Genomic DNA, 19678 nt, shown 5'->3' with positions numbered 1-19678 from the left:
AAACTATAAATATTTCAGTATGGATGGGGCATTCTGTTGGAGCAGCAGTAATGGAAAAGAACATCCCCTTTCAAAAAGAGCTTTTGTGCTCCTGAAGGCCAAGAGGTCATTGAGTCAGAGGAAGAGTGCTGTGATCAGATGTGCATTTCAGAAATATCGTTTGGAGCTCAGGGTGTAGAGTGGACCATATTTGAATGACAACTGCATCAGAAGCCAAATAGGAGGCCTTGCAGAAAGTGAGGCAAAAAGTAATGGTATCGTAGACTCACATGTATGGTGAGAATGAGAGAAGTGGACAGAGTAACAGAGATGCAGTGAGTAGGGTGCTGTGAATGGATGTAGAGGTCATAGGCCAAGGCTGGGAGGGATGAGTTCATGTTTCTGACTTGTGATGACTGGGGATGCCATTTTGTTGGACATGAGGAGACAATGTAAAGGTGGGAGCTGACAAGAAGCCAGGGGTGTGTATGTGATTGGCCCTAGTGACCGAATTAAAGTCTAGAAAGTCCCAGTTACTAAAAAGAGGAGATGGTTAGTGTTTCCACCTACAAAGGGACAAGTTTGAGAGTGAGGTTGTATATTTGGATCTGGAGGGCTTGAGAACAGTCTAGACAGGAACTCCGTCACAAATTGATAAAAGTTGACAGGGGACTTCTTACGGGAGTTTTTTTTCCCTGTCAAAATAGATGGGCCATCCCTGAAATCTGACCCATAGGAATAAACTAAGACAGTTTTTCAAGTCCCCTGCTCTTCAGGGAGGTCCAGTCGCCTTTACCATTGCTTGGGAGCCATCTAAACAGCATCTAAACTAGCCAGACATCACTCATGTTTCATTTCAGTTCTGTGACAGGCACACCAGACAGAGGATATCTACTTCTTATATCTGCACAGTGGTGACAGAGAATAGGAAAGCACGACCCAGTTGGACATGAACAAAATGTGTTTGCTTAATGAATGGCAAGCTCTGTGTGCACAAGCACCGATTACAGGCAGCAGATATTACTGGACCATCAGAGAAGCTCTCTGGAGCAAGGGCAGCACAGGCATGTTCTCTATTCCAGTGGAAAAGGGAGGCATATTGTTGTCTTTTGGGACTCCATGGGGGAGGCCATGCAGGAAAGCTCTCCTGGTCTTTAAAACTTTAAATAGCAATCTAGGCACACCCTAAAGTGGATCCAAAATCCAGGTGCCACGGTAGCCACCAAGAGAAACTGATTGTGACCAATTTAATTTGGGAAGGAATTTATTGGCAGCAAGGCCATGGACTCACCGAGTCAATGAGGAAATAGGACGACAAGGCTCAGAAAATGGACATAAGCCAAGGAAAGTTCTAATACCCTTGGTAGAGACTTTCTGTTTTAGCTTTAAGCCCAAATGTATCAGAAAGTTGGATGGGTCCTGTTTCTGGAAGAAAATAAAAAAGATTCAAGCTGGATCTTCTTTGTGTTTAAGCCTTTAGCCTGTAGTTGAACATTTCCCAAAATGCTTCAGGCCCATTGTAACAGGGCTGCTAAGGGATGGCAAGCTTTTGTTCCTCTTTCAACAATGGATAAATCTCTTTAAAATTTTTTTAAGATTATTTTTATTGGAAAGGCAGATCTAAAGAGAGAAGGAGATATATAGAGAAAGATCTTCCATCTGCTGCAGATGGAAAGATCTTTCCAAGTGGCTGCGATGGCCAGAGCTGAGTTGATCCAAAGCCAGGAGCCAGGTGCTTCTTCCAGGTCTCCCACATATACACAGGATGGTCTTGGGCGATCCTCTGCTGCTTTCCCAGACCACTATCAGGGAGCTGGAAGGGAAGTGGAGCAGCCGGGACATGAACCAGCACTCATATGGGATCCCAGAACATGCCAGGCAAGGATTTAGCCCCTCAGCCATCGCATTGGGCCCAATGGACAAATCTTAGAAAAGATGTTTGCCACACCACCTATTAATCTTCTGCACTTAAGGAACCTGTCCATTAGTGTCTTAGGAAATTAGAACAATGTGTTGAAACTGTGAAAACAAAATTCTCAAACAAGAGCTACCTTGAAGGTAGGGAAAGGAAAACTTGTCACTTCGAATAAAGAAAAAACTTAGTAGGCTAATCAGATATACTTAGCAAATGAGAAATTCTGAGTTTAAGAGATGGGTGAGTTCTAGATAAAATTTCTGAGGATGTCTATCTCTAATACTTTTCCATGACCTTTAGCAGCAATCTTTGTTTCTCTAACATGGGGATGTGCTTATAGATCTGACGCTTGAAGATGCTGGCAAGAATAGCTTACAACTTGTGGGGAAAAGGAACTTGCTTTGAAAAAAGAGAAAGTGCTAAAATAAGAACAGCCTTGCCTTAGAGTCTGCTTTTGTTATTCTCACAAGAACAGTTTGTCATATATAGAATCCTTCCTTTACAAGGGAATTGGGGCAGGACCTTATTTTGCCATGTTCAGGGAGATGTTGTTTGCAATTGCAGCTGATCTCCATTTGTTTGGTAGGGACGTTCCTTAGGAACGGACCAGTTGAAGTGCAGACTGCTGTTCTGAGTAGGTGCTCTTCACTCTACCTTTAGGCAACTGTCCTGGTTATTGGCCAAAATCCATTCTCTGTAATGGGTGCCAGCTGATAAGAAGGGCCATTTAGACTGAAAGATTAATTTGTTCATCCATTCATTCATTCTGGTAGAGAACTGAAACTGAAACCAGAGCTTTTATAGGATGCTGGCTTCATAGGCAGCTTAACCCGCTGTGCTACAATGCCAACCTCTTAGCATAGTGTTTTTAAAATATATTTAAATTAAAATGAGATCATCAAAAGCAGATTTCTTAGTTATCAGGGAACATGAAAATGTGAAAGGATAGTCTAGGGTTGCAAGGATGACAGCTCCTCTCTTGCAAATGTGGCAAACCACCTATGATCTTCAGCTGCCATCTGGTGTGCCTTGAGTCAGGAATCTTTTTTCTTTTTGGAATTTATTTAGGAGGTCTAAATAGTTCTGTGTAATCCCTCAATTTGCTTCATTTGTTTCTGTCTTTCTCTCTCCTTGCTAAGCTACCTCTCTCCTGTTTTCTGGAATACCCACCTTTGTTGATAAGACAAAACCCAGATTCTTTCTGCACCTCTGTGTACTTCTTTAAAAGAACTCCGGAATGCCAGGTTCATAAGGCACTGCCAGTGCTTGGTCTTGGAGTCGCAGCTTGCCCATAGTGCCAGTGATGCTCACCTCTTTAAGTCTACGACTACATTCAGTGCTTCTCTTTCTCTGAATCGGACTCAGTTTTCTCTCCTGGTATTTCCCCCAGGGGAATGGAGTAACCAGCTTATAACCAAAGAATGGAAACATTTCAGTATGACTGCAACATACCAGGGGCCAAGTCAAAGACAAGATTCTTTGCATCCTATCAAGGCATTTGGATTTTACCCTAGAGAGGATTACATGGAGGCCATAAAGCTGGGAACAGATATGATTGGACATGTTTTTAAAAACTCTAGAAAGAATGTGGAGAATGCATTGGTTTGGAAGAGAGGCAACAGCTCACAAAGCAATTGTAAAACCTAGGTGGTAATGAGGCCCTGTGTTAAGTGATGGGTAAGAGCTTTGGAGCCAGCCAGGCTGGTTTCATACACAACTGTTACTTGTAATCCTGAGCTCTTAGGCAGGGAACATACATTTGCTGAGTGTGAATTTTATCATCTCTTAGATAGGCGTAACAAGCCTACTTCTTTGAATTTTTGAGAGGATTCATTTAAGATATAGTATGGTAAGTGCTTATTTCTGACCCAAAGTAAGCATTTTTCAACTGTTGTCTAGAAGCAAGGCTGGAAGGATTTAAGGGATTGACAGTGGGAATGGAGAAGGGTCAATTCTGGGAGATATTCGGACTTAGTGATCCAGCATGTGGCCAGGAGCATAAAGGAAACTATCAAAGCTATGTTCTCTTTTGGGGATGATAGAATGGGTAGCTACCTGGCAAAAATAGCTCGAGATAGGGGCCGATACTTAGCCTAGTTGCTAAATGTCTAAACCCCATATCACAGTATCTGGAGAGAGAATCATTGGATGGATTCTCTATCTCAAATAAAAATCCTAGTATCAGCTGAGGATAGAGGAAGGACATGTTTGCAAGCAAGTGTTGTGGGAAAAGGTGATGACTGATACTGAGACATGTTTAGTTTGAGAAACTAGCTAAACATGCAGATTGAATCCAAGAAACTGAGGATCTCAGTTATAACCCTTAAAGTATGACTTCTTACATGGAAATGCACAGCTTGACACTACCCAGAGGCTGAAAATCATTTTTTTAAGTTTTCAGTGTTAAGACACGTTTAAAAACTATTTGTTTAATGAGATTCCGAGAGAGCGCAGTCCTCATCTGCTGGTTTATGTCTGAGATGCTAGTAACATCTGGGACATCTGGAACTGAGATAGACCAAACCCTGGAGCTGGAGACTCTTCCAGGTCTCCCACATGGGTAGCAAGAACCCACCTACTTGAGCCATCACCACTGCGTCCTGCCTCTGCATCAGGAGAACAATGGAGTCAAGAGAAGGAACAAAATATTGAATTCAGTTACGTTACTGTTGACGCGGGTGCCTTACATAGGCAAAATGTCTGCCCAGAAAACCTTTGTTTACTTATCTGGCACTTGAAGATATTGTTTTGTATTTTCACCAACCTGTATAGACTACAACATAAGAACTACTTGGTTTTTGGCATCTGACAAGTGATGAGGTAGCAAAAATAAAAGCATAGGTCAGGACATTGACTGATTGCCCTAGAGCAGAGCTCTTGGGAAAGGGAAACCACAGAGAAGGTATCCCTAGACGGTCTCAGTGTTAATAGGACATTGGCAATCCTGGTTCCCAGCCCAGTTAGCTACTGAGGGCCCGGTCTGTGGGCAGGAGTGAGGTCCCATGAGAAGCATTTTTTGAAGCTGTATGGGCAGAGTATCCCAGTTTCAGATTTGGAATAGGTATGCAGGAGGGTATAAGAAATCACACCCAGACTTTTGGAGAATGGAGAAGTAAGGATCTGGAACAAGCAAGCTAGACTGAGAATGAGGCTTCAGCCCCTGCATGCAACTCAGGATACTGAGATGGAAATACAGTCTGTGTATAAGGCAAACACAGATTGAGGGAGACATACTGCTGGCGGGTATCAGGAACTTGAGCTGCCCTGGGATCCAGGGTCAAGGCCAGAAGTGCTCTTCTAGACCCAGTATCCAGTGGGAATGGGATTCCTGGTACATTTGGCAGGGCAAGCTTGAATATAAGGAAGTTTTTACTTTACAGTTTGGAATCTCTTGGGCTGAAACAAAACTTGGGATTTTTGTGGTTATTTCAACTCTAATTTTGCATTCCTGTGATTTTCAGAGGTCAGTATATTTATATTCACTTGGAATTTCCTAATCTTGTCCTTGCCATCTATCTGGAACTGTCCTTGACTTAGAATCTCATTGTACCTTTACATGTGTGTGCATGCTTCTGCCTGTGTGAACACATACAGGGTTGCTGTCCATTGCTGACTCCCAGGACTTACAGGCATGTATATGATGTAGTGATGAGTCTGCTCAGGTACAGAAATGTTCAGCTCCTACTGATACATTCTTAGCATTCTTGTGCAGTTTTTGCCCATTCTGCAGCGTTCACTCTCAGCACCTTGTGCCTTCATATCTGTCCACTCAATGGTGGGTATAGTACCCTTGAAGTCAACAGACAATTTTTGACAATTTCAGCAACTACATTATTGAATGCTTCTTCATACTAAGTATTATCCTAAATACTTAGACAATAAAATCTCACCGAATCCTCAAGTAACTCCATAAGGCAGTCACTATTATTCTGGTTTTATTAGTGAGGAAATAGAAATACGTAAGAGTTGAGTAAATTGCCTGAGATCATGTGATTCGGAAGTGGTGGGACGTTGATTCTAATTTAAGACTGACTATAAAATCTATGCCTGTAACTAGCATGCTAATATATATTGCACGTTGTATATATATATATCTGTGATAGTATTACATATAAACATAGACACCCCACATATATGTATTTATGTGTATATCAATATATATCTGCATATATATACAGATACATATGTGTGTATGTGTATATATACAGATATATGTGTATATATATATATAGACACACACATATACATACACACACACATATATACAATATCAGAGTGGGAATCTGACCAAGTGGTTAAGAAGTCAGATAAGACACCCATGTCCTATGTTGCAGTACCTGAGTTAAATTCTCTGTTTCACCTCCTGAATCCAGCTTCCTGCCAATGGATGGTAGCTCAAACGCTTGGGTTTCTGCCTCCAAAATGGGAGACCAGAGACCAGATTGTGCTTCAGGCTTGACCTCAGTCCAATCCCTGGCATTGTAGGCATTTTTGGAGTCAATTCGTAGTTAGGTTTGCTCTCTCTCTAGTCAGTATGTTTCTGGGGACATATTCTTTATCTTTTGAACATGGGTTTCTGTGTGTGTCATGGAAGCAGCTCAGAATTGACTGATTTTGATTACTCTCTATTAGTAGTTGATTAAAAGAGGCCAGTGGTTTGCTCAAGTGGTTTAATCTCATTAACAGAGAGCAGAGCTGGGAAGGAGATTTTTCTTAGTTAGCATCTAAGGAAAAAAACTCTGAACTTGACTCTCCATCTTGAACTAACAAAGTTAAAAGAAAAACACTCAACACATTTGTAGCACCTGCCTCCCTAGCTGGTTTTATTTATGCTAGAAAGGCTAGGAGTGGTGATGTTTTTAAGTAGAGCTGAACAGCGAGCAGAGTAGGAAGGTGGTATGATCAAGTCTACAGTATGTCCTGGGCACCGTGTCTGTGATTCATTGTCCAACCTCAGAAACTCATTGAAATCATGTCACCTCTCTGTTCCTCTTTTCTTACTTGAAAAACTAGGGTGTGAGGCACAAGTATAAAAAGGTAAAGAATTGCCGAGTTAAGCATTCATGTACGAGAATGTCCGGAGAAACTGGCTTTCCTGATGTAGCTGTGTGGAACCAGGAGACTGGCATCTGCCACATCAACATTTGGGGGTTGCTGAAGTGAAGTGCGGGCACTGGGCTTCTTTAGTGAGCTTCCTGGGAGAACTATTTGCTCCTAGATGGGTTTGGTTCCCATAATCTGGCTACAATCACAGCTACTGATAGGGATAGTCATTGAAGTCCAAAAGCTTTAGGATGGAAGTGAGGGGAAGGCAGGGAATGTGGGACAGGGTTAGTATTTGGGATCTACTCTTCACTTGTCACAGTGCTTTTCTATTAGATGTACTCTGTGAAAGCACCCAATGTGGTAGCATTTGATAATGACCCTGGATCATGCACTACGATGTGTGTCTTGAAGGTGAGAAGGAGTTTCAGACTGCTGTGGGCGTTCATCAAGACCTCAACTCTGGTTTACTCATGTGGCCAGATAGTGTTGACATCCCTGCCTATTTGATGCCAGTATTACTGTATTATGTTATCTGTGATTCATGTAACCAATTTCCTTTGCAAAGTGCTAGAAGTTTTCTTATCAATAGACATCCACTTGTTCCTTCATTTCTTTGGCCATTTGGTTCTCATTTTCTTTTTCTTTTTTTTTTTTTTAAGATTTATTCATTTTATTACAGCCAGATATACACAGAGGAGGAGAGACAGAGAGGAAGATCTTCCGTCTGATGATTCACTACCCAAATGAGCCACAACGGGCCGATGCGTGCCGATCCGAAGCCGGGAACCTGGAACCTCTTCCGGGTCTCTGATGCCGGTGCAGTATCCCAATGCATTGGGCCGTCCTCGACTGCTTTCCCAGGCCACAAGCAGGGAGCTAGATGGGAAGTGGAGCTGCCGGGATTAGAACTGGCGCCCATATGGGATCCCGGGGCTTTCAAGGCGAGGACTTTAGCCGCTAGGCCACGCCGCCAGGCCCGGCTCTCATTTTCAAATGAGGAAGTTATTTCTTGCTTACTTGGAATTTCCGGATCTTACTATTGCCCTGCTCTCTCATTCATGAAAATTCTTTTTCTTGGTTACTGAGTCTGTTTGGGATCATTTTACCACTCAAACTTTCTATCTACTTTTTTTTTTTCTTCTTCTTTTGATTACTCTTCAAAGCTTTTGAACTTGGTCTACTGGCTTTGATCTGAAATCCTTCATTTCTCACAAGGACTTCTTTCTGCCTTTATCTCTGTCCCCTTTGCTTGGTCACCAGCTGGAGGGGAAGTCACTTCCCGAAGTCACACTTGCTGGCTCCATTGTAATTATGAAATCATTGTTGAGACCCGATGGGTTTCATAAAACAGGTTGGCAAAAAAGAAAACACAGTCCTTACCTGACAAGTTTAACAGGAGTGCCAGACATGAAAACAAACACTTGTGAAATTTTTATAGCCAATGTCTAAAACAGAATGCTAGGTCAATTGATGGCACAAAGCAAGGAGTGATGAACTGACTGGTCAGGGAAGGCTTTACTGGAAACTTTTGAACTGGGTTTTGAAAGATGTGAAAAGGCTTCCTAAAAGAAAGAAACAAGGAGAAAGCATTCCAGACTTAAGGAAACCTCATACCTTGGAGATATGAAATATCATGTTTTACTGGGGAAACAAATTTGTTTGATATTCTTGGAGCTCAGTGCTCAAATGGAAGTGATTCAGGGGGTGTGGACAAGGAGGAAGAAGAACTAGGTGATGGAGTACCTTGGGTGCCTGACCAAGAACGTTAGGTTTTATCCTGGAGGCCCTAGAGAATAAATGAGGGGTTTTAAGAGAGCCACAATGGTGAGAAAGATTTAACTATGGAAGCAAAATGCATTGGATGTTGTCATACTGAAGGTAGGGAGACCAGACAAGACATTCTTATATTACGATAAGCAAGAAATGAAAAGGACCTAAACAAAAGCAATAATGGTGAGGCTGAGGAGAACAGTAGAAATATTAAAGATGCTAAGAAATCAAACTCACATGACTCAGTGACTATTTGTATATAGAGGGTGAAGGCAGGTGGATACTGATTTGTAATTGAGTAAAGGATGGAAGAGGAAGGCAGCACAAGTTAGGAACGTGTAACATGGGAAGTCATGACTGTGTAATGGGAGGTGAGACCCAGCATATGGATACCTTTGGACAGGTCTGTTTTCTTTTGCAGCCATGGTTGAAGGTCTGCAGGTCACAGTGCCCGACAAGAAGAAGATAGCCATGCTCTTCCAGCCAACAGTGCTTCGCTGTCACTTTTCCACCTCCTCCCATCAGCCCGCCGTTGTGCAATGGAAGTTCAAGTCCTACTGCCAGGATCGCATGGGGGAGTCCTTGGGCATGTCCTCCACCCGGATTCAGTCTCTCAGCAAGAGGAACCTGGAATGGGACCCTTACTTGGACTGTTTAGACAGCAGGAGAACTGTGCGAGTGGTAGCTTCAAAACAGGGTTCCACTGTCACCCTGGGGGAATTCTACAGGGGCCGGGAGATCACCATCGTCCATGGTAGGAATGCTCTGTTCTGAACCAGGGACTGGTAGATTGGATGAGGGTGGAGGGTTGGTACTCTTCCTCTCTGTCAGCTGCTAGTTCTCTAGGTCACTAAAATTTGGATTAAGGAAAGACAGGAACATCAAGAGACCTAGCACACTTTTCATGGAGTGGCAAAGGGAGGAAAGGTGAATGGTGCAGAACCAAGTGATACAGAAATGAACTTTGGGACAATATTCTTGGTGCTTGATCTCAGATCTCGGGAGCTTGCTTTCAGTGCTGAATTGAACTAGATTCCCGTGAAAGAATTTCAAACATCCTTATTCCTTGAAATCGGCCTTTCTAGCCTTTTCCCAAACACAGAAACACTTTCCTAAGAGGTGTCTCTGCAGGGAGCAGGAACGCTTCATGCAAGTACAGAGCTAGGGAGGTGCCTTGGCCCAAACCCCACATGGCTTTCTCTCAATCCCACCTGTTCTCCTGCCCTCCCTTGGCACGCCACACCCTGCCCCCGCCCCATCTCTGGATAGAAAAGTCTGATTTGACCGACTAAATTGCTTGAATTTATAAGGACTCTTGTGAAGTTTGCTTATCTCCAGGAGTCCAGAATATACCTGTAGCTTCCTGGGCTCCCAGGAGCCTCTACAAGCCCAACTGAAGGCCAATACTTCTACTTCTGAGACTGTGTCAGAACTAGCCTGACTTTGGGCTGTACTTCCATTTTCTTGCCTTAAGGTACTAGAATGTGCAATTATTGTGTTGGTTTTAAATAAGATAAATAGTTTTCAGCTGCCATTCAAGTGAAGCATCCCACAAGGGCCCTTCCTACCCCCCAACACTGCTCAGTGTTTGTTTTTGTTTTGGAGAGGACAGTTTTTTTTATTTATTTATTATTTTTAATTCATTAATTACATTGTATTATGTGACACAGTTTCATAGGTACTTGGATTCTCCCCACCCCTCCCCAAACCCTCCCACCATGGTGGACTCCTCCACCTTGTTGCATAACCACAGCTCAAGTTCAGTTGAGATTCCCCCATTGCAAGCATATACCAAACATAGAGTCCAGCATCTTATTGTCCAGTCAAGTTCAACGGCTTCTTAGGTATACCCTCTCTGGTCTAAAGACAGAGCCAGCAGAGTATCATCCCAATCAATTAAAAGCTCCAACATACCATCAGCAAAAATTTACATCATTATGGAATTAATTGACATAGTAATGAGTAACCAATATGTTAAAAGTAAATGCGAGTTCTTCACCACCTTCTGTGACCACCTCATTGACATTTCAGCTTTAGTTTATACACAACATATAACATATATAACATAACATGTTATACATAACATCATATCATCTTAAATTAAGGCAAACATGGAGAGGACAGTTTTACAATTGGGTTCTTCTTTTTTTGTGTGTGTGTGATAATAGATGCAGATCTTCAAATCGGCAAACTCATGTGGGGAGACAGCGGGCTCTATTACTGCATCATCACCACGCCTGATGACCTGGAGGGCAAGAACGAGGACTCGGTGGAAGTGCTGGTGTTGGGTAAGGGAAAAGCAGAGGACACCTTTGCATCTAAGGCTGCTTGCATTGAGTCCCTGCTGTCACATCTACCTGAGCGTGTCGCAGGTTGCACGCCCACCTTCTGGGTCTTAAATGGAGCTGTCTTTGCGTGTGTCTCTATGAGCAGCCACTGCATTGGTGAGGTCAGCTTTCTTGCAGGCTGTAGCTGCCTCTTTCCCATTTCCCCCAGTGTTTCCTCTGCTGTCATTCTCATCTCTTCTTCCTGCTTTCACCTTTAAACCCTGATTTCTCCTTTTATTTTTAGCTCATCTTTTTTACATGGTAATTATTGAGGCAAATGTTAAAGGCCCTTTGAAGCAGGATAGAGACCCCTGAGATGTGAAGATTTGCCAGTGTCTCATGATCTTGAGAGACCTCAGGAATCTTTTCCCCATTCTGTTACTCCACTGAAGACAATCATAACGCAAGATGGCTGTGAATTGGTGGGGCAGTGACGAAAGGGACCAAGGGAAAAAAGGGGTTTGGGAGACATGCTAGTAGTGTTTGCTTGGAAGTCAAATTTCTTGGAACCTGGAAGTGTCTGAATTCCACTCAAAGCAAATCTGTTGAATTCTTATCTGTATTGATTTCTTCATAAATGGAAAGTCATTCCTTTTGGCCACTTTCCTTCTCTGGTGATTTGGAACATAGCAGTGGGAGCTGACCCCTTGTGTGGAACTGAAAATTGAGCACACATTTTGTGCTGTGTATCTAATGGTAGAATAAGGAAACTGGAGCAAAATTAAGGTACTTGATGGAGCGTAGGAGCAAAGCTAGTTCAGGATAAACACCTGAGGTCATTGTCTGGAAGAAATTGCCTTTTGTTGGTGCCATCCAGGAATCTAGTTGATAGCAATTTGGAAGGATGGATTAGGGTAGCCCTGTTTAAAGGCAAATGAGCTTGCAGGTTGATCATCACCCTTTGTGGGAAACTCCAACTACTTTATATTAAAAAACTTTATATGAAAAGACTTTATATAAAAATTTTAGTTTTCATCTTGATTCACAACCGTGAATTTGGGTGAAAACAACTGCTCGGATATTTTAGGTTTTCTGTTTAACAAATTGTATTACGATAATAATGGTCACCTTGTTAAAAGGATGACTTGATTTGATCATAAATCTTGGGTCCAGTATATAACATATAACTGAAATGACTTGTGACAGGATGGAAATACAACATATTCACAAGAGTAAATAAAGAGTAAATGGCTTATATTGATATTATAAAGAAGCACAGGGTGACCAGATTTGGGCTCTACTGTAACTCTTTGAATCAGAAGGGAATTAAAAACATAGATTTTTGTTTAATCACACAACTCTAATAGCCGAGTTTGAAGGAACAAGTGGTTCATTGAGCCTGCAATTAGCTGATTGTGAACACAGTTGTTTGGCCAGGGCAGCCATGCACAGAGAAGTAATTGCCTGTGCAGGAAAAGGAGGCCAGGTGAAAACACTTTAAATTCTTTGGTGCCAATTGCTCTGTAAACCTTGGGAGGTGAATGGAGTGAAAGCTTTGTCATTGGAGGGTGTGCTAAAGAGAATGAAAGGCATTTGTTTGGGTCTAAACACACAGGGCAGCTTGGAGGAGAATGCTGCTCCCCAGATAAAAAGAGGTCAGCAGCTGACAAGTGAGTGAAAAAAAGCCATGAAAGACAGTGGTCGCCAATGATGGGAAGATAGATGGACATGAATCAGTATTGTTTTTCAAAGAATAGTCCAGGAAAACTGGGGGTAGGGGAGCAGAGGGTTGCAACTCAAAGCCCATTGCAGTCCCTAAGACAACATGTGTGTGTATCTGTACCAGTTATTTCTATTTGACGTGGGAGTTTTTCACCTGACTATTGTATAATGAATTTTGTTTGAACAAACAAAAACATTACATCAGCATGTCAAGAGGTAAGTGGAGACACGTTTAGAGTTCTTGGGGAGGAGAAACATACTTGTTCTCTGTACCACATTATTTTTAAATGTCCAAATATGATCATTTTTTGTCACAGAAGGTTGTTACGGTAGCACCACTTGTGTTAAAGAGGTTAGTTTGAAACCTATACAATATTTTTAGTTTTGTAAAGTAATGAATCTAATTCCCAGATGCAAAACCTTGAGTCTTCTTTGTCTTGATACCCTACATGTGATATTTCAAAGTGTTGGCTCAATTTTAAAAGTTTGAGTTGTTTGATTGCTCTAGCCTTCAGGCCTATTTGTTAGGTATTGTTTTTCATGTGAGATCAGGAGAGTACTCAATGTTTGATCTCAACCCTCATGTAGAGGAAGAGCTTAGTGGGAAGAGAACAGAGTTCACAGTTTGCCAACTACTGTCCATGAGCCACTGGCTCAGTCACTGCATTTTGCACGAGGAATGACTGAAAGATTTGGTCCTGTGAACGGGACCTTGGAGCAGGGAGCGTGGCAAGTGTCTCTAAGCACTTGAAATGATGTTGTGTAGAAGAGGGGTTGGAAATATGCTCCAACTACATAAAAGTGAGCCAGGAGTGCAGGTTATAGGGGGAAGAGTGAAGCCTGTCTCCATGCAAAGGAAAAACTACTAACTAGAGACATCTCAAGATGGAATAAATGCTTTTAGCGGTAGTGAGGTCTGTGTCCCAGGAAGTATTCAAGAGGATAGAAAGTTTCTAACCAGACTTACTATCTCCGACTTTTGTGCATAGGAAAAGGTATTCAATTGTGTTACTTTTGAGTTTTATTTAGTTCTAAAATTCTGGGATTAAAAGATAGGTGATGAGGTGTTGAGTGTTATGACCACCCCAGACACTCAGTCTTCATCACCGGGATAAACAGGGTTATGTGTTGGCTGCCAGAATATGTAGGGTAGTGCGCATTCACAGGAGAGCCAGAGGGTACAAACTGGACTTTTGCAACAGGCCTGAAGTGATAAGGCAAATCCTCTAAGAGAGAAGAAAGGATTGATGGCATCTGGAAGGAACTGATTATCCTTTCTTGGAGATGACCAGAAAATGAGGGCAGAGAAATGGTTGGGATTTCAGATGATGAATGAGTAAAGAAAGATTATTTAAAGAAATAAAGTGGAGATGGGGCCCGGCGTCATGGCCTAGCGGCTAAAGTCCTTGCCTTGAAGTCCTCACCTTGAATGCACCGGGATCCCATATGGGCGCCGGTTCTAATCCCGGAAGCTCCACTTCCCATCCAGCTCCCTGCTTGGATGGGAAAAAGCAGTCGAGGGAAAGCAGTCGAGGATGGCCCAATACCTTGGGACCCTGCACCCTTGTGGGAGACCCTGAAGAAGTTCCAGGTTCCCGGCTTTGGATCGGCGCAGCACCGGCCGTTGCGCTCACTTGGGGAGTGAATCATCAGAGGGAAGATCTTCCTCTCTGTCTCTCCTCCTCTATGTATATCCGGCTTTCCAATAAAAATGAATAAAATCTTAAAAAAAAAAGTAATAGAGTGGAGGAAAAGCTAAGAAGACTTTAGTTTCGTCGTACACTAGCAAAGGTGAGGATGAACACATTGATGAGGCAGCATTTTGAATTTCCTTGCACCAGGGTTCTTCAAAGAGCTCATGCAAAAATTGATCATCATGGCAAAACTATGCAAGGATTTTGAAATTGTTTTACTCCAAAATAAACTTACCTTTTAGTTTCATTTTTCCATGGATTTTTAAGGTACCCTTGTAAGTAAGAATAAGAAGCTTGGGGTTCATCCTGAAGATTTGGGGAGTCAAGAAGGAAACTTAGAGGAATAAAGTTGGCTCTCAGGGTCAGAGCAATGATTGGAGAGAGAAGTCCAGCAGAGGGATTGAATACAAGGATGCTGCAGGACACGGGACAGATGTGAGATTCTGAAACAGAGTAGAGAATCAGGAAGAGAAAATGTAGGACATTTCCAAGATGAAAGCAGTAGAGCTTGATGACTGACGTATTAAAAAAGAGAGAATGATAATTCAAACAAGACCCCTTGGTTTCTAACTAACTGGGTAGCCAAACATTCTATCAGTTAAGAAGGTGGACACGGGTGGAAACACAGGTTTGGGGAGGCAGGAAGATGAATCTAGATTTGGACATTGTATATGAGCTGCGTCTGGAGCACCAAGTTGAAGATGTTTTACTGGTAATTAGGAATGTGGGTTTGGAGCTCAGTGGAGAAATGAGGTGAGAGATAATAGATCTGAGAGTGATGAGTGATACAAAGAGCCATGAAAGGGTAGATGAATCATCCAAGAACAGATCTACTGGACTCAGATGCTAGCTCTACTTCCTGAGGTGACATTGGTACTTGTCTTGGCTTCCCATACAGACCTGGAAGGTTTTCCATTGCACTGGGACATGGCTTTTCAGAAGCAAGACTCAATTTCAAGCACTGTTAAATCTGCAATGCCTAGCAGGGTGTCTAGAACAAAGAAGCTTCGGTCACTTCTTCAAAAATGATAAATGGACAAACTCTGTAGCTCATACTTCCTCTCTCTCAAAAGCACATGTGTTGATTTTAAAATGTCAGCCCAATGGACATCTACAGAATCTCAATGGAGGTAACATGCTTTAATCTCATCAGTATACTTTTCGTTTGGTTCATGAGGGACTGTGGCCCAACATAACAGAAATCGACTCTGGCTAAGTGAAACAGAAAAGGAAATCTGTGGAAGGATATTGAAACTGAAAGGAAGACCATCCAATCAGTCTCAGGAAAGGCTAGTACATTAAGGTGACACTTAACTACTGTCACAGGCAAGCTCTGAATTTCAGTGCCTTGTCCTAATGATATGTGGGTAAGAAGGCTGTCCTGCCAGACAGTAGCACAGGGACTGGGGCATCTCCATTGTTTACTCTACCATGTTGGAGACCTTTGCTCTTAACTGTACAGAGTGGGAGAGGAGTTATGTGGGGCTCTTTGGGAGCTGGGTCAGGTGGATACATGATCACTCCTGCTATCACTTGGTGTGTGCCTGTGAAGAAAATGTTTTGTACATAGTTTGCCAGAGATGCTGCAGAGTCTGTGTAGCAGGAATGTATGGGCAATATCATGAAGGCTCCATAACCAGGAACAACTAACTCAGTCGGAACTTTTTGCGGTTCCGTTTTCCCACTCAAGAATGAAAGTCTTGTGGGATGCCTGATTGGCCTTGTTTTGTCACTGCTAAGCTGATTAAGTTGGCTACCTTGTCCACTATTTAGCCTTGGGAAACAAGGGGCTCTTGCTGAATAGCCTTTCAAGATACGGAGAAGAATTAATTGCTCAAGATAAGTTAAGACACACTGTCACAAGAAATAAAACAGTCACTATCCACCAAAGGGTGCCGTTTCTATGCTGATGCTGACACTAAGTGACAATTCACAAAAATGTTCTTCATTAATCTTGTAAGATAAGGGAACAGGAATTATTTTCCAGGTAAAATTAAATGTCTAGTTTTTATGGCTATTATTCCAGGAAAGAAAGTGGTAATGAACAAACCCAATGTTCAGAGTCCCAGCCTCTTCTCCTTCTGTGACATGTGTGTATTAAGACGTTATAGAATAAGCCATGTCTATTTTAAAAAATGTGGTTGCTTACTTGGGTCAGAGGTAATAACTTTTACTTGCCCCAGGTTTGCTCCAGCATTTTGCTTTATTTCTTGGTAAAGCTGCCTGCAGCCATTGACCTGATCTTACTCAAAGGCATAGTTGTTCTTGTGTAGATTGAATACCTCCCCACGGTGCATGACTCACCCCTCCTCTCACCCCATAAATCAGAACCATCCACAAATCACTAGATGCTGCTTTCAGAAGCTACAGAAATATCCAAAGGCATGTGATTCATAGAATGGGAGGGCAACCATTGATTCAACATTAAACCTAAAAACTATACTGAGCATCCTTTACTGCCTTTGTGATGATTCAGAAGGTAAAGTCATTCCCAAATTGGGAAATGCACACAATGTTTTGGGTGTTTTGTGATGACAGTGACAGGTACCTTAGAAATATTTAGACAGCCACTTGGGATCATGGGGCCATACCAGCAGACAGTTACAGAAAGTGGGGGTGTCATGAAATCTGCCACTCTTGAGATTCAACATGGGTCTAGCATTGGTGGCAAGGACAAGGCTGTTTATAACCTGGAACCAGGCCACTGTTTGGTGAGGAATATGGTTCCCTGGGGCAGGCCCAGCTGGCAGCAAAAGGACTTCACCATTTCAGGAAGGCTCAAGCAGGGAAGTTATTATTTTAAAATCTAAAAGCAGCTAGTCTTGTCCTTCCTTCTTTCCACACACAATCTGAGAGCCTGACCCTTCCTTTCTGATGTTTCAGTTGGTGGTTTGTTGGATAAGGGCCTTTCATTAGCAAAGGGAGCAAGGGCCCCAGTGGAAATGGATGAATACTGCTGCCTACAGTGTGAGGCTAGAACAGCAGGGTATGAGCTAAGGGGTGTTTAGATTCAAACTCAGAGAGATATTTCTAATGGCAAATTACAACTTATGCAAATTACAGGTCATTGAGGAAAGTTATGATGAGTTTTCTCTGATGAGCTTTTTAACATGAAGCAGGTTCTCTCGCCTGGGAGATTCGGATAAACAAGGTGGTTTCTTAGAATCTTTCCTATGATTCTGACTTCAAAAGATCACAGAATAGAGGGAGTGATGCCTGAAATACTTGTACTGCTCTTTGGTTTTTATATTGTTTCTGTTTGGGAAAAAGGATGTGTGCTTTTTGTAAAAATGTCAAACAAAACAGAAAAGTATCCCAAAAAGGGGGAAAAAATCTCTTAAATCTCACTGTCCCAAGCTAACTATTGTATTTTTGGTTGCAAGGAATAGGGGACTCCACCTGGTCAGCATGTTTTTGGGTGGGTCCACAAAATCATGTGATTCTGACCGTGCCAAAGCAATCGCAGGTAAAACTTGAAATTTAGCAGCCCTATAGCAGGCTGATTTTTGAGCTGGTAACTTGGTGTGGCCTACAAATGATGTTATCAAGATCCAAATGTCCCTTGGCAGGAAAGAGGTTCTCCGCCCCCGAAAGCCGATAGACAAGCCTGGGTGTTCCTAGCTTGGCTGGATCACAGTGTTCAGATTTGGGATGAAGGATCTTTTCTTATCTCTGCCTCTTGGCTCCTGTCCTCAGTGTTTGCTTCATTTTTTTTTTTTTTTTGATGGACTTTGCACAAGAGGAATAGATGGCCCTTCATAGGCCCAGCCTCGGTAGTCTTTAGAGCCCTCTATTATTGGAGGATAAGAGTCTTCACCATGATTTCAGCAAAAGTACTATTTTGGAGGGGTAGCTTCCGTGTCAGGGGAGGAATGTACCAATGAACCACTGACCCCTGTGAACTGAAGGGAAAGGGGGAAAGGAGTAGCTGCCAGCTGGAAAATCGGGCAGTGATCCATCCCACAGAAACAGAGAATGCTAGGCAGGCAAAAACACACAGGTAGCATTGTGTGGAATCCATCATCAGTTTCTCCGTCTTTATGAACCAAATGCAATGCTAATCTAGGAGGCCAGAAATAGGCATGCTCCCAGCAGGTCCTCATGAGTAGGCACTGATTTCAGATTGATTTTCCCCTAGGAAGGTAATGCCACAGAATTGCCTTTGTTTTCCTGTCATGCTTTTTTTTTTTTTTCTTTCCATCCCCTCCTGTGACTTACCCAAGAGTAATGTGTATTATCTAGACAAGTATAAAGGGGAGGGGCAAGCATAGTTTCGTTTCTTTTTTTTGATCAGTCTATTGATGATACTACTGTACCTGAAATTGTTATTCTGGTGTGAAACAAGCTTTGCTGTACATTTGGCATGACAAGCCATTAAGAATCTATGAAGACAACAACATGGGACTGGCATGGTGGCACAGATGGTTAAGCCACTGCTTGTGATGCTGGTATCCCAGATCCAAGTGCTGGTTTGAGTTACAACCACTCTGCTTCTGATTCAGCTTCCTACAAATGTGCCAAGGAAGGCAGCAAAAGATGACCCATGCACTTGGTTCCTGGCGTTCATGTGTGAGACCCAGATGGAGTTCCTGGCTCCTGGCTTTGGCCTGGTCCAGGTCTGGCCATCTTGGCTACTTAGGGAGTGGATAAAGGATCTCTTCCTCTCTCTGTTGCTCTGTTTTTCAAATAAATATTTTTTTAGCTAGAGAAAAACCTGTGAATTCTTGGGAGGGTACCGCTCAGAATGTGGGAGTGGCTAGGAATGCCTGATGGCTTCCGAAGGCTGTGCAGAGATGCCCAGGCCCTCCCAACCCCTGCATTCCTGCTGCCTCAATTTGAATCTTGTCCACCTCCCTCCCTGGCGACTTTTGTTCAGGCTGTTGAGAAAGGCTACTTGTTGCCAAGGCCACCCCTCCCCCTTTTAGTCCCCGTGCCAGCCCCAGCCCGGTGCTGCTAACCAAGGAGATTTGCCTATTAAAAGGGCCTCAGCTCCCAGAGTTCCCATGGCAACAGCATCCTTGGAGGTCTTTGTTGCCTGTGAAAACTTTGATCTCTGAGAGTGGCTGCTGTTGCTTCTCTGAAAAATTTACCAACACAAGAAAGTGGGGAAAAAGAATTGGAAAAAAAGACCAAAAAAGTTTACTCCTGGCAGAGGGAGAAGGACGTGTAACAGAGCCACACTCTGGCCATGTAATTGGAGATCACTCCTTGGGAACATCTGATTGGAGCTCTTACCCACATTTTCATCTGTGGATTGGATGATTGTTCCAATGAATTGGTCCCAC

General features: G+C 42.8%; 1 protein-coding gene across 5 annotated transcripts in view; it reads left to right on the top strand.

Annotated features, from left to right (window-relative positions):
• Window positions 1-19678, top strand: part of ILDR2 (immunoglobulin like domain containing receptor 2) — a 56220-nt gene that overhangs the window by 5799 nt on the left and 30743 nt on the right. For all 5 annotated transcript variants that reach the window (XM_058660580.1, XM_058660577.1, XM_058660579.1 and 2 more), the window contains exons 2-3: window positions 9132-9464; window positions 10879-10998. In XM_058660580.1, the coding sequence (XP_058516563.1) occupies window positions 9132-9464; window positions 10879-10998 (453 nt within the window). The remainder of the gene's footprint in view (window positions 1-9131; window positions 9465-10878; window positions 10999-19678) is intronic.

This window comes from Ochotona princeps, chromosome 2 (genome assembly GCF_030435755.1).
Source record: "Ochotona princeps isolate mOchPri1 chromosome 2, mOchPri1.hap1, whole genome shotgun sequence".
Classification (NCBI taxonomy): domain Eukaryota; kingdom Metazoa; phylum Chordata; class Mammalia; order Lagomorpha; family Ochotonidae; genus Ochotona; species Ochotona princeps.
The sequence above is the reverse complement of the archived record's forward strand: the minus strand, read 5'-3'. Positions and strand labels throughout refer to the sequence as shown.